Source organism: Aphelocoma coerulescens, unplaced genomic scaffold (assembly GCF_041296385.1).
Source record: "Aphelocoma coerulescens isolate FSJ_1873_10779 unplaced genomic scaffold, UR_Acoe_1.0 HiC_scaffold_168, whole genome shotgun sequence".
NCBI lineage: Eukaryota > Metazoa > Chordata > Aves > Passeriformes > Corvidae > Aphelocoma > Aphelocoma coerulescens.
This window is the reverse complement of record NW_027183516.1, coordinates 257,428-271,560: the sequence shown is the minus strand read 5'-3', so window position 1 is coordinate 271,560 and position 14,133 is coordinate 257,428. Positions and strand designations below refer to the sequence as shown.

The following is a 14,133-nucleotide window of genomic DNA, read 5'->3' as shown; positions in this document are numbered from 1 at the left end:
TCCCATAGGGAAGGGGACACGGGGGATCCCCGGACCCCGCACTGAGAGCGCCCCCCTCCCCTTCTATCCCTCCAGGGAGGGGGCGTGAGACCCCCCCCCGGGACCCCCAGGCACGTCCGGACCCCGTGAGAGACCCCCCGTCTGTCCCATAGGGAAGGGGACATTGAGACCCCCAGAACCCCCCCCACTGAACCCGTGGGGCCCCTCCCGGTCCCCCCGGGGTCCCCTTCCCATAGGGAAGGGGACACGGGGGACCCCCAGACCCCGCACTGAGACCCCCCCCCTATCCGTCCCACCAAGGAGGGGGTGGGGGGACCCCTCCGGCACCTCTTGGGCACCCCCAGACCCCGCGAGAGACCCCCTGTCCATCCCATAGGGAAGGGGACACGGGGGACCCCCAGATCCCGCACTGAGACCCCCCCCAATCCGTCCCACCAAGGAGGGGGCGTGAGACCCCCCCGGCACCTCTTGGGCACCCCCAGACCCCGTGCTGAGACCCTCCCCCCGTCCTTCTCACAGGGGAGGGGGCGTGGGGACCCCTGGACCTCGTACTGAGCCCCCCCCCCCATCCCTCCAAGACCCGGGGACCCCCAGACCCCCCTCTGAGCCCATGGGGGGGTGACCGAGCCCCTTTGTCCCCCCGAGGCTCGGGGACCCCCAGCCCCGCTCTGAGCCCCCCGATGTCCCCCCGAGGACCCCCAGCCCCACTCTGAACCCCCCTCTGTCCCCCCGAGGCTTGGAGACCCCCAGCCCCGCTCTGAGCCCCCCGATGTCCCCCCAGGGACCCCCAGCCCTGCTCTGAGCCCCCCGATGTCTCCCCGGGGACCCCCAGCCTCTCTCTGAACCCCCGATGTCCCCCCGAGGCTTGGGGACCCCCAGCCCCACTCTGAGCCCCCCGATGTTCCCCCGGGGACCCCCAGCCCCTCTCTGAGCCCCTCTCTGTCCCCCCGGGGACCCCCAGCCCCACTCTGAGCCCACTGATGTTCCCCCAGGGACCCCCAGCCCCACTCTGAGCCCCCCGATGTTCCCCCTGGGGACCCCCAGCCCCGCTCTGAGCCCCTCTCTGTCCCCCCGGGGACCCCCAGCCCCGCTCTGAGCCCCCCGATGTCCCCCCAGGGACCCCCAGCCCCACTCTGAGCCCCCCTCTGTCCCCCCGGGGACCCCCAGCCCCTCTCTGAGCCTCTCTCTGTCCCCCCGGGGACCCCCAGCCCCTCTCTGAGCCCCCCTCTGTCCCCCCAGGGACCCCCAGCCCCTCTCTGAGCCTCTCTCTGTCCCCCCGGGGACCCCCAGCCCCTCTCTGAGCCTCTCTCTGTCCCCCCAGGGACCCCCAGCCCCACTCTGAGCCCCCCTCTGTCCCCCCGGGGACCCCCAGCCCCTCTCTGAGCCTCTCTCTGTCCCCCCGGGGACCCCCAGCCCCTCTCTGAGCCCCCCTCTGTCCCCCCAGGGACCCCCAGCCCCTCTCTGAGCCTCTCTCTGTCCCCCCGGGGACCCCCAGCCCCTCTCTGAGCCTCTCTCTGTCCCCTCGGGGACCCCCAGCCCCGCTCTGAGCCCCCCGATGTCCCCGCAGAGCAAGAGGGGAAGGTGTGTGACCCGCTGTGCTCGGCCGAGGGGTGCTGGGGGCCCGGGCCCGGGCAGTGCCTGTCCTGCCGCTACTACAGCCGGAGGGGGGTCTGCGTGTCCACCTGCCGCTTCAGCGAGGGGTGAGCGGGGCACGGGGGGCACGGGGGGGCACGGGGGGCACGGGGGGATAAAGGGGGACAAGGGGGACACGCGGGGAGAGGGGGCACGGGGGGATAAAGGGGGGATAAAGGGGGACAAGGGGGACACGCGGGGAGAGGGGGGATAAAGGGGACAAGGGGGACACGTGGGGCACGGGGGGCACGGGGGGATAAAGGGGGGATAAAGGGGGACAAGGGGGACACGCGGGGCACGGGGGGATAAAGGGGACAAGGGGGACACGCAGGGAGAGGGAGACACGGGGGGCACGGGGGGATAAAGGGGACAAGGGGGACACGCGGGGCACGGGGGGCACGGGGGGATAAAGGGGGGATAAAGGGGACAAGGAGGACACGCGGGGCACGGGGGGCACGGGGGGAACAGGGGAGCAGCGGGCACGGGGGGTCAAGGGGGGACACGGGGGGACACAGGGGGCACGGGGACGTGGAGATGGACACTGAAGGAGGGGACCCCAGGGTGGGATGGACACTGCTGATGACCCCAGGGTGGGATGGACGCTGAAGGAGGGGACCCCAGGGTGGGACGGACACTGAAGGAGGGGACTCCAAGGTGGGATGGACACTGCTGATGACCCCAGGGTGGGATGGACACTGCTGATGACGTCAGGATGGGATGGACGCTGAAGGAGGGGACCCCCGGGTGGGATGGACACAGAAAGAGGGGACCCCAGGGTGGGACGGACACTGCTGATGACCCCAGGGTGGGACGGACGCTGCTGATGACCCCGGGGTGGGACGGACACTGAAGGAGAGGACCCCAGGGTGGGACGGACACTGCTGATGGCCCCGGGGTGGGACGGACACCCGTGCGGTGGCACTGTCGCCGCCGGGCGGGCGCGGTGACGCTGCCCGGGGTCCCCAGGGACACGCGGGAGTTCTCGCAGGACGGCGAATGCTCCGAGTGCCACCCCGAGTGCGAGCGCATCGAGGGCGGGCCCACCTGCAACGGCTCGGTACGGGGACCCCCAGACCCACTCCGAGCCCCCCTTTGTCCTTCCGAGCCACGGGGACCCCCAGCCCCGCTCTGAGCCCCCCTTTGTCCCTCCAAGTCTCGGGGACTCCCAGACCCCGCCCCGAGCCCCCCCCTTTGTCCCTCCGAGCCACGGGGACCCCCAGACCCTGCCCCGAGCCCCCCTTTGTCCCTCCAAGGCTTGGTGACCCCCAGACCCCGCCCCGAGCCCCCCTTTAGTCCCTCCAAGGCTCGGGCACCCCCAGCACCACTCCAAGCCCCCCTTTAGTCCCTCCAAGGCTCGGTGACCCCCAGACCCCGCCCCGAGCCCCCCTTTAGTCCCTCCGAGCCACGGGGACCCCCAGACCCCGCCCCGAGCCCCCCTTTAGTCCCTCCAAGGCTCGGGGACCCCCAGACCCCGCTCCGAGCCCCCCTTTGTCCCTCCGAGCCACGGGGACCCCCAGACCCCGCTCCGAGCCCCCCTTTGTCCCTCCGAGCCACGGGGACCCCCAGACCCTGCCCCGAGCCCCCCTTTGTCCCTCCAAGGCTCGGGGAGCCCCAGCCCCGCTCCCAGCCCCCCCCTTTGTCCCTCCGAGCCTCGGGGACCCCCAGACCCCGCCCCGAGCCCCCCTTTAGTCCCTCCGAGCCACGGGGACCCCCAGACCCCGCTCCGAGCCCCCCTTTAGTCCCTCCAAGGCTCGGGGACCCCCAGACCCTGCCCCGAGCCCCCCTTTGTCCCTCCAAGGCTCGGGGACCCCCAGCCCCGCTCCGAGCCCCCCTTTAGTCCCTCCAAGGCTCGGGGACCCCCAGACCCTGCCCCGAGCCCCCCTTGTCCCTCCGAGCCACGGGGACCCCCAGCCCTGCCCCGAGCCCCCCTTTGTCCCTCCGAGCCACGGGGACCCCCAGACCCCGCCCCGAGCCCCCCTTTAGTCCCTCCGAGCCACGGGGACCCCCAGACCCTGCCCCGAGCCCCCCTTTGTCCCTCCAAGGCTTGGTGACCCCCAGACCCCGCCCCGAGCCCCCCTTTAGTCCCTCCAAGGCTCGGGCACCCCCAGCACCACTCCAAGCCCCCCTTTAGTCCCTCCAAGGCTCGGTGACCCCCAGACCCCGCCCCGAGCCCCCCTTTAGTCCCTCCGAGCCACGGGGACCCCCAGACCCCGCCCCGAGCCCCCCTTTAGTCCCTCCAAGGCTCGGGCACCCTCAGACCCGCCCCGAGCCCCCCTTTGTCCCTCCGAGCCACGGGGACCCCCAGCCCTGCTCCGAGCCCCCCTTTGTCCCTCCAAGGCTCGGGCACCCCCAGCCCCGCTCCGAGCCCCCCTTTGTCCCTCCAAGGCTTGGGAACCCCCAGACCCCGCTCCGAGCCCCCCTTTAGTCCCTCCGAGCCACGGGGACCCCCAGCCCTGCCCCGAGCCCCCCTTTAGTCCCTCCAAGGCTCGGGGAGCCCCAGCCCGGCTCCGAGCCCCCCTTTGTCCCTCCGAGCCACGGGGACCCCCAGACCCCGCTCCGAGCCCCCCTTTGTCCCTCCGAGCCACGGGGACCCCTAGACCCCGCCCCGAGCCCCCCTTTGTCCCTCCGAGCCACGGGGACCCCCAGCCCGGCTCCGAGCCCCCCCTTTGTCGCCGCTGTCCCCCCCGCGGGTCCCCACACGTGTCCCCACCCCCGCGCAGGGCGCCGACACCTGCACGCGCTGTGCCCACTATCGCGACGGGCCCCACTGCGTGGAGCGATGTCCCGACGGAGTCCTGGGCGAGCGCGGCCCCATCTACAAATTCCCCGACAGCGGCCGCGAGTGCCGGCCCTGCCACGAGAACTGCACCCGGGGGTGGGCCCGGGGGGCACTGGGGGGCCCAGGGCATCACTGGGGGGCAGGGTGGGGGTCCTGAGACCTCACTGGGGGGCCAGGGCATCGTTTGGGGGGCAGGGTGGGGGTCCTGAGACCTCACTGGGGGCCCAGGACATCACTGAGGGGGAGGGTGGGGGTCCTGAGACCTCACTGGGGGACCCAGGGCATCATTTGGGGGTCCTGAGACCTCACTGGGGGGCCCTGGGCATCATTTGGGGGTCCTGAGACCTCACTGGGGGGTCCAGGGCATCATTTGGGGGGCAGGGTGGGGGTCTTGAGACCTCACTGGGGGGCCCAGGGCATCATTTGGGGGTCCTGAGACCTCACTGGGGGGCCCAGGGCATCATTTGGGGGTCCTGAGACCTCACTGGGGGACCCAGGACATCACTGGGAGCAGGGTGGGGGTCCTGAGACCTCACTGGGGGGCCCAGGGCATCATTTGGGGGTCCTGAGACCTCACTGGGGGCCCAGGGCATCATTTGGGGGTCTTGAGACCTCACTGGGGGGTCCAGGACATCATTTGGGGGGCAGGGTGGGGGTCTTGAGACCTCACTGGGGGGCCCAGGGTGTCATTTGGGGGTCCTGAGACCTCACTGGGGGGCCAGGGCATCATTTGGGGGGCAGGGTGGGGGTCTTGAGACCTCACTGGGGGGCCCAGGGCATCATTTGGGGGGCAGGGTGGGGGTCCTGAGACCTCACTGGGGGTCCTAGGACATCATTTGGGGGGCAGGGTGGGGGTCCTGAGACCTCACTGGGGGGCCCAGGGCATCATTTGGGGGTCCTGAGACCTCACTGGGGGCCCAGGACATCATTTGGGGGGCAGGGTGGGGGTCCTGAGACCTCATTGGGGGACCCAGGGCATCATTTGGGGGGCAGGGTGGGGGTCCTGAGACCTCACTGGGGGCCCAGGACATCACTGAGGGGCAGGGTGGGGGTCCTGAGACCTCACTGGGGGGCCCAGGGCATCATTTGGGGGTCCTGAGACCTCACTGGGGGGCCCTGGGCATCATTTGGGGGTCCTGAGACCTCACTGGGGGGTCCAGGGCATCATTTGGGGGGCAGGGTGGGGGTCTTGAGACCTCACTGGGGGGCCCAGGGTGTCATTTGGGGGTCCTGAGACCTCACTGGGGGGCCCAGGGCATCATTTGGGGGTCCTGAGACCTCACTGGGGGACCCAGGGCATCATTTGGGGGGCAGAGTGGGGGTCCTGAGACCTCACTGGGGGGCCCAGGGCATCATTTGGGGGTCCTGAGACCTCACTGGGGGGCCCAGGACATCACTGGGGGCAGGGTGGGGGTCCTGAGACCTCACTGGGGGGCCCAGGGCATCATTTGGGGGTCCTGAGACCTCACTGGGGGACCCAGGACATCACTGGGAGCAGGGTGGGGGTCCTGAGACCTCACTGGGGGGCCCAGGGCATCATTTGGGGGTCTTGAGACCTCACTGGGGGTCCCAGGGCATCATTTGGGGGGCAGGGTGGGGGTCCTGAGACCTCACTGGGGGGCCCAGGGCATCATTTGGGGGTCCTGAGACCTCACTGGGGGACCCTGGGCATCATTTGGGGGTCCTGAGACCTCACTGGGGGACCCAGGACATCACTGGGAGCAGGGTGGGGGTCCCAGGGCTGGTTGGGGGGCAGGGTGGGGGTCCTGAGACCTCACTGGGGGAAGGATGAGGGGGCCCGGGGCTCTCTGGGGGGCTCGGGACCCTGATGGGGGGTAGGTTGGGGGTCTGGAGACCTCATTGGGGCAGGTTGGGGGGCTCAGAATGCCAGTGAAGGGCAGGTTGGGGGTCTGGGGATCCCCTGGGGGGCAGTTGGGGGTCTCTAGACCTTGTTGGGAGCAGGATGGGGGTCCTGAGACCTCATTTGGGGCAGGGTTGGGGAACCCAGGACCCCATGGGGGGGCAGGTTGGGGGTCCCGAGACTCATTGGGGGCAGGTTGGGGGTCCCAAGGGCAGGTTGGGGGTTCCAAGGGCAGATTGGGGAAAGGGGGGAAAGGCTGTGGGGGGGCAAGACCCTGCTGGGGAGGAGGTCGGGGGTCCCGAGACTCATTTGGGGCAGGGTTGGGGGACCCAGGACCCCATGGGGGGCAGGTTGGGGGTCCCAGGTGCCCGCTGGGGGGGGGGGGGTCCCACACCGGCTGACCCCCAGGTCCGTCCCTCAGGTGCGTGGGGCCGCTGCTGCGGGACTGCCTGGGGGACCCCCTGCCCGTGTCCAGGTACGGGGGGCGGGGACATCCCGGGGGGGTGGGGGACCCCAAAAGGCTGCGGGGACATCCCGGGGGGGCTGGGGGGACCCCAAAAGGCTGCGGGGACATCCCGGGGGGCTGTGGGGATGTCCCGGGGGGTGCAGGGACATCCGGGGGGTGCAGGGACATCCCGGGGGCTGCGGGGACATCCCGGGGGGGCTGTGGGGGACCCCAAAAGGCTGCGGGGACATCCCGGGGGCTGCGGGGACATCCGGGGGGGGCTGTGGGGACCCCAAAAGGCTGCGGGGACATCCCTGGGGGGGCTGGGGGGACCCCAAAAGGCTGCGGGGACATCCCGGGGGGGGGCTGGGGGGACCCCAAAAGGCTGTGGGGACATCCCGGGGGGGGCTGTGGGGATATCCCGGGGGGTGCAGGGACATCCGGGGGGTGCAGGGACATCCCGGGGGCTGCGGGGATATCCCGGGGGGGCTGTGGGGGACCCTAAAAGGCTGCGGGGACATCCCGGGGGGCTGAGGGGACATCCCGGGGGGGGCTGTGGGGACATCGCGGGGGGGGGCTGTGGGGACCCTAAAAGGCTGCGGGGACATCCGAGGGGTGCGGGGACATCCCGGGGGGCGCTGTGGGGACATCCGGGGGGCTGGGGGACATCCCGGGGGGTGCGGGGACATGGCAGGGGAGCTGTGGGGACCCCAGAAGGCTGCGGGGACATCCCGGGGGGTGCGGGGATATCCCCGCGGGGGGGGTTCTGTGGGGACCCCAAAAGGCTGCGGGGACATCCCGGGGGGGGCTGGGGGACCCCAGAAGGCTGCGTGGACATCCCGGGGGGGGGCTGTGGGGATATCCCGGGGGGGGCTGTGGGCACATCCCGGGGGGGGCTGGGGGGACCCCAAAAGGCTGCGGGGACATCCCGGAGGGGGCTGCGGGGACATCCCGTGCCATCCCGTGCCATCCCGTGCCATCCCGTGCCATCCCGTGCCGTGTCGTGCCCGCCAGCCCGGGCTTGGGACACATCCCCAGCACCGGGGCGGCGGCGGGGAGGGTGTGGGGTCCTGCCAGGACCTGGCGGGTCCTGCCGGGCGCTGACCTCGCCCCGTCCCCCGTCCCCCGGTCCCGGTCCCGGTCCCGCAGGCGGACCCCGACGCTGGTGGCGGTCATGGTGGTCGGCGGGGGTTTCCTCTCCTGCTCGCTCGTGCTGCTGGCGCTGCTCTACTGGCGGGGGAAGAAGATCCAGAAGAAGCGGGCGATGCGGCGCTACCTGGAGAGGGGCGAGGTCAGCGCCGGCAGCACCGGGAGAGCCCCCGGGAACGGCCCCGGGACGGCGGGGAAGGGGCGGGACCCGTCCCGGTGCCGCGTCCCGCCTGGCTGGAGCCGTGGCCGTCCCTCGCCAGCCCCGTCCCCGTCCGTGTCCATCTCTGCGGCCGGGCCGGCCTCGCTCTGCATCCTCACCCTGCTCTGCTCCTGGCCCCGTCCTTGTCCCCGTCACATTCCCATCTCATTCCTGTCCCCGTCCCATCCCTGTCCCCATCCCATTCCCATCCCATTCCTGTCCCCATCTCATTCCTGTCCCCGTCCCATTCCCCTCCCATTCCTGTCCCCATCCCGTCCCCATCCCCATCCCATCCCATTCCCATCCCATCCCATTCCCATCCCATCCCTGTCCCCATCCCATTCCTGTCCCCATCCCATTCCTGTCCCCATCTCATTCCTGTCCCCATCCTGTCCCCATCCCATCCCTGTCCCCATCCCTATCCCATCCCATCCCATCCCATCCCATCCCATCCCATCCCATCCCATCCCATCCCTGTCCCCATCCCATTCCTGTCCCCATCCCATTCCTGTCCCCATCCCATTCCTGTCCCCATCCCCATCCCCATCCCCGTCCCCATCCCATCCCCGTCCCCATCCCATTCCTGTCCCCATCCCATCCCTGTCCCCATCCCCATCCCTGTCCCCATCCCATTCCTGTCCCCATCTCATTCCTGTCCCCATCCTGTCCCCATCCCATCCCTGTCCCCATCCCCATCCCATCCCATCCCATCCCATCCCCATCCCATCCCATCCCATCCCATCCCATCCCATCCCATCCCATCCCATCCCATCCCATCCCATCCCATCCCATCCCTGTCCCCATCCCATTCCTGTCCCCATCCCATTCCTGTCCCCATCCCATTCCTGTCCCCATCCCCATCCCCATCCCCGTCCCCATCCCATCCCCGTCCCCATCCCATTCCTGTCCCCATCCCATCCCTGTCCCCATCCCCATCCCTGTCCCCATCCCATTCCTGTCCCCATCTCATTCCTGTCCCCATCCTGTCCCCATCCCATCCCTGTCCCCATCCCCATCCCATCCCATCCCATCCCCATCCCATCCCATCCCATCCCATCCCATCCCATCCCATCCCATCCCATCCCATCCCATCCCATCCCATCCCATCCCTGTCCCCATCCCCACTCTGCTCCATCCCCATCCATGTTCTTACCCTCACCTTATTCTGCTCCTGTCCCCATCCCATCCCTGTCCGCATCCCCATCCTGCTCCGTTCCTGTCCCCATCCCCGTCCCCATCCCACCCCATCCCACCCCATCCCATCCCATCCCCATCCCATCCCATCCCATCCCATCCCATCCCATCCCATCCCATCCCATCCCATCCCATCCCATCCCTGTCTCTGTCCCCGTTTCTGTCCCCATCTCATCCCATCCCTGTCCCTATCCCCCTCCCCGTCCCGCTCCCTGCCTGTGCCCATCCCTGTCCCTGTCCCATCCCCTATCCCCGTCCCTGTCTCGCTTCCTCCCCATCCCCATCCCGCTCCCTGCCCTTTCCTGTTCCCGTTCCCGTTCCCCGTTCCTGTTCCCGTTCCCGTTTCCGTTTCCCGTTCCCGTTCCTGTTCCCGTTCCCGTTCCCGTTTCCCGTTCCCGTTCCCGTTCCCGTTCCCGTTCCCTGTTCCCGTTCCCGTTCCCCATTCCTGTTCCCGTTCCCGTTCCCGTTCCCGTTCCCGTTTCCCGTTCCCGTTCCCGTTCCCCGTTCCCGTTCCTGTTCCCGTTCCCGTTCCCCATTCCTGTTCCCGTTCCCGTTCCCGTTCCCGTTTCCTGTTCCCGTTCCTGTTCCCGTTCCCGTTTCCTGTTCCCGTTCCCCGTTCCTGTTCCCGTTCCCGTTTCCCGTTCCCGTTCCCGTTCCCCATTCCTGTTCCCGTTCCCATTCCCGTTCCCGTTCCCGTTTCCCGTTCCCGTTCCCGTTCCCCATTCCTGTTCCCGTTCCCGTTCCCCGTTCCCGTTCCCGTTTCCCGTTCCCGTTCCCCGTTCCCCGTTCCCCGTTCCTGTTCCCGTTCCCGTTTCCCGTTCCCGTTCCCGTTTCCCGTTCCCCATTCCCGTTCCCGTTCCTGTTCCCGTTCCCGTTCCCGTTCCCCATTCCTGTTCCCGTTCCCGTTCCCGTTCCTGTTCCCCGTTCCCGTTCCCGTTCCCGTTCCCCTTCCCCTTCCCGTTCCCGTTCCCGTTCCCGTTTCCCGTTCCCGTTCCCCGTTCCTGTTCCCGTTCCCGTTCCCGTTCCCGTTCTTCCCGTTCCCACTCCGTGTCCCGCCCGGCAGAGCCTGGAGCCGCTGGATCCCAGTGAAAAAGCCAACAAGGTCCTGGCCCGGATCTTCAAGGAGACGGAGCTGAAGCGCCTCAAGGTCCTGGGCTCCGGCGTCTTCGGCACCGTGCACAAGGTGGGGGGGATTTGGGGAGGGGGTCGGGGGGGCTGAGGTGCCATCCCATAAATCCCATCAATCCCATACATCCCATCCCAATCCCATCTCAATCCCATCCCATAAATCCCATAAATCCCATAAATCCCATCTCAATCCCATCCCAATCCCATCTCAATCCATCCCATCCCATAAATCCCATCCCATCAATCCTATAAATCCTATAAATCCATCCCATCCCAATCCATCCCATCCCCATCCCATCCTATAAACCCCATCCCATCCCATCCCATCCCATCCCATCCCATCCCATCCCATCCTATAAATCCCATAAATCCCATAAATCCCATAAATCCCATAAATCCCATCCCATAAATCCCATCCCATCCCAATCCATCCCAATCCCATCCCAATCCATGCCATCCCATAAATCCCATCAATCCCATCCCAATCCATCCATCCCATCCCATCAATCCTATAAATCCCATAAATCTATCCCATCCCATCCCATAAATCCCATCAATCCCATCCCAATCCATCCCATCCCATCCCAATCCCATCCCATCCCATCCCATCCCATCCCATCCCATCCCTTCAATCCCATCCCAATCCCCCTCAGGGTATCTGGATCCCGGACGGGGATTCCATCAAGATCCCGGTGAGCATCAAGGTGATCCAGGACTGGAGCGGGCAGCAATCCTTCCACGCCGTCACCGACGTGAGTGCCCCAGGGGACGGGAGGGCTCCGGGGGGCCTCCGGGGGTGCTCCGGGGGGGGCTGGGGGGGCCCTGGGGGGGCTCTGGGGGGCTCCGGGGGGGCTCCAGGGGTGCTCCGGGGGGGGCTGGGGGGGCCCTGGGGGGCTCCAGGGGGGCTCCGGGGGTGCTCCGGGGGGGGTTGGGGGGGCTCTGGGGGGCTCCGGGGGGGCTCTGAGGGGGCCCGGGGGGCTCCAGGGGTGCTCCGGGGGGGGTTGGGGGGGCCCTGGGGGGCTCCGGGGGGGCTCCGGGGGTGCTCCGGGGGGGGCTGGGGGGGCTCTGGGGGGCTCCAGGGGGGCTCCGGGGGGGGTTGGGGGGGCCCTGGGGGGCTCCAGGGGGGCTCCGGGGGTGCTCCAGGTGTCCCTCTGGGGTCGGGGATGCTCCGGGGGTGCTCTGGGTGTTCCCTCTTGGAACTGGGGGTGCTCCAGGGGTGCTCTGGGTGTTCCCTCTTGGAACTGGGAGTGCTCCGGGGGTGCTCTGGGTGTTCCCTCTTGGAACTGGGGGTGCTCCGGGGGTGCTCCAGGGGTGCTCGGGGTGTCCCCCCTTGGAACCAGGGGTGCTCCGGGGGTGCTCCAGGGGTGCTCTGGGGGTGCTCCAGGTGTCCCTCTGGGGTCGGGGATGCTCCGGGGGTGCTCCGGGTATCCCCCCTTGGAACTGGGAGTGCTCCGGGGGTGCTCCAGGGGTGCTCTAGGGGTGCTCCGGGTGTCCCCCCTTGGAACTGGGAGTGCTCCGGGGGTGCTCCGGGTGTCCCCTCCTGGAACCGGGGGTGCTCCGAGGGTGCTCCGGGGGTGCTCCAGGTGTCCCTCTGGGGTTGGGGATGCTCCAGGGATGCTCCGGGGGTGCTCCGGGTGTCCCCCCTTGGAACTGGGGATGCTCTGGGGGTGCTCTGGGTGTCCCCCCTTGGAACTGGGAGTGCTCCAGGGATGCTCCAGGGGTGCTCTGGGGGTGCTCTGGGTGTCCCCCCTTGGAACTGGGGATGCTCCGGGGGTGCTCCGGGTATCCCCCTTTGGAACCGGGGGTGCTCTGGGGGTGCTCTGGGTGTCCCCCCTGGGGTCAGGGATGCTCTGGGGGTGCTCTGGGTGTCCCCCCTTGGAACCAGGGGTGCTCCAGGGGTGCTCCAGGCGTCTCCCCTTGGAACTGGGGGTGCTCCGGGGGTGGTCCGGGAGTGCTGCCCGTGTCCCCCTGGGGTCAGGGATGCTCTGGGGGTGCTCTGGGTGTCCCCCCTTGGAACTGGGGGTGCTCCGGGAGTGCTCCGGGAGTGCTCTGGGTGTCCCCTCCTGGAACCGGGGGTGCTCCGGGGGTGCTCCGGGGGTGCTCTGGGTGTCCCCTCCTGGAACCGGGAGTGCTCCAGGGGTGCTGCCCGTGTCCCCCTGGGGTCGGGGGTACTCTGGGGGTGCTCTCGGGGTGCTCTGGGTGTACCCCCCTGGAACTGGGGGTGCTCTGGGGGTGCTCTGGGGGTGCTCCGGGGGTGCTCCAGGGGTGCTCTGGGTATCCCCCCTGGAACCGGGGGTGCTCCGGGGGTGCTCTGGGGGTGCTCTGGGTGTACCCCCCTGGAACCGGGGGTGCTCTGGGAGTGCTCCGGGGGTGCTGCCCGTGTCCCCCCTGGAACCGGGGGTGCTCTGGGGGTGCTCCAGGGGTGCTGACCGTGTCCCCCTGGGGTCGGGGGTACTCTGGGGGTGCTCTGGGGGTGCTCTGGGTGTAACCCCCTGGAACCGGGGGTGCTCTGGGAGTGCTCCGGGGGTGCTCCAGGGGTGCTCTGGGTATCCGCCCTCGGAACCAGGGGTATTCTGGGGGTGCTCCAGGGGTGCTCTGGGTGTACCCCTCGGAACCGGGGGTGCTCTGGGAGTGCTCCAGGGGTGCTGACCGTGTCCCCCTGGGGTCGGGGGTACTCTGGGGGTGCTCTGGGTGTACCCCCCTGGAACCGGGGGTGCTCTGGGGGTGCTCCAGTGGTGCTCCAGGGGTGCTCTGCGTATCCCCCCTCGGAACCGGGGGTGCTCCGGGGGTGCTCCAGGGGTGCTCTGGGTGTACCCCTCGGAACCGGGGGTGCTCTGGGAGTGCTCCAGGGGTGCTGCCCGTGTCCCCCCTGGAGTCAGGGTTGCTCCGGGGGTGCTCCGGGAGTGCTGCCTGTGTCCCCCTGGGGTCGGGGTACTCTGGGGGTGCTCTCGGGGTGCTCTGGGTGTAACCCCCTGGAACTGGGGGTGCTCTGGGAGTGCTCCGGGGGTGCTGACCGTGTCCCCCTGGGGTCGGGGCTGCTCCAGGGGTGCTCCGGGGGTGCTGCCCGTGTCCCCCCTGGAGTCAGGGCTGCTCCGGGGGTGCTCCAGGGGTGCTGCCCGTGTCCCCCTGGGGTCGGGGGTACTCTGGGGGTGCTCTGGGGGTGCTCCGGGGGTGCTGCCCGTGTCCCCCTGGGGTCGGGGGTACTCTGGGGATGCTCTGGGGGTGCTCTGGGTGTAACCCCCTGGAACCGGGGGTGCTCTGGGAGTGCTCCAGGGGTGCTGACCGTGTCCCCCCCCAGCACATGCTGGCCATCGGCAGCCTGGACCACTCGTACATCGTGCGCCTGCTGGGCATCTGCCCGGGCCCGCAGCTGCAGCTGGTGACGCAGCTGCTGCCGCTGGGCTCCCTGCTCGAGTACGTGCGCAAGAACCGCGACTCCATCAGCCCCCAGCTGCTGCTCAACTGGTGCGTCCAGGTGGCCAAGGTCAGTCCCCCGCGGCCGTTTTGGGGTTTTTCCTGCCCTCCCCGCTGCCGCTGAGCCGAAAGCCCCCCCCGTTTTTCCAGGGGATGTACTACCTGGAGGAGCACCGCATGGTGCACCGCAACCTGGCGGCTCGCAACGTGCTGCTCAAGTCGCCCAGCCAGGTGCAGGTGGCTGATTTTGGGATCGCCGACCTGCTCTACCCCGATGACAAAAAGTATTTCTACAACGAGGTCAAGGTGGGCCTTGCTGGGGATGCCCTGAG

General features: G+C 69.4%; 1 protein-coding gene across 1 annotated transcript in view; it reads left to right on the top strand.

The window, feature by feature from the left end:
• LOC138100921 (receptor tyrosine-protein kinase erbB-3-like) overlaps window positions 1-14,133 on the top strand; it is a 42,885-nt gene that overhangs the window by 15,700 nt on the left and 13,052 nt on the right. The window contains 9 exon segments of the mRNA XM_068998747.1: window positions 1,568-1,700; window positions 2,599-2,689; window positions 4,353-4,507; window positions 6,694-6,747; window positions 7,867-8,008; window positions 10,323-10,442; window positions 11,041-11,139; window positions 13,686-13,871; window positions 13,952-14,107. Coding sequence (XP_068854848.1) covers window positions 1,568-1,700; window positions 2,599-2,689; window positions 4,353-4,507; window positions 6,694-6,747; window positions 7,867-8,008; window positions 10,323-10,442; window positions 11,041-11,139; window positions 13,686-13,871; window positions 13,952-14,107 — 1,136 coding nt within the window.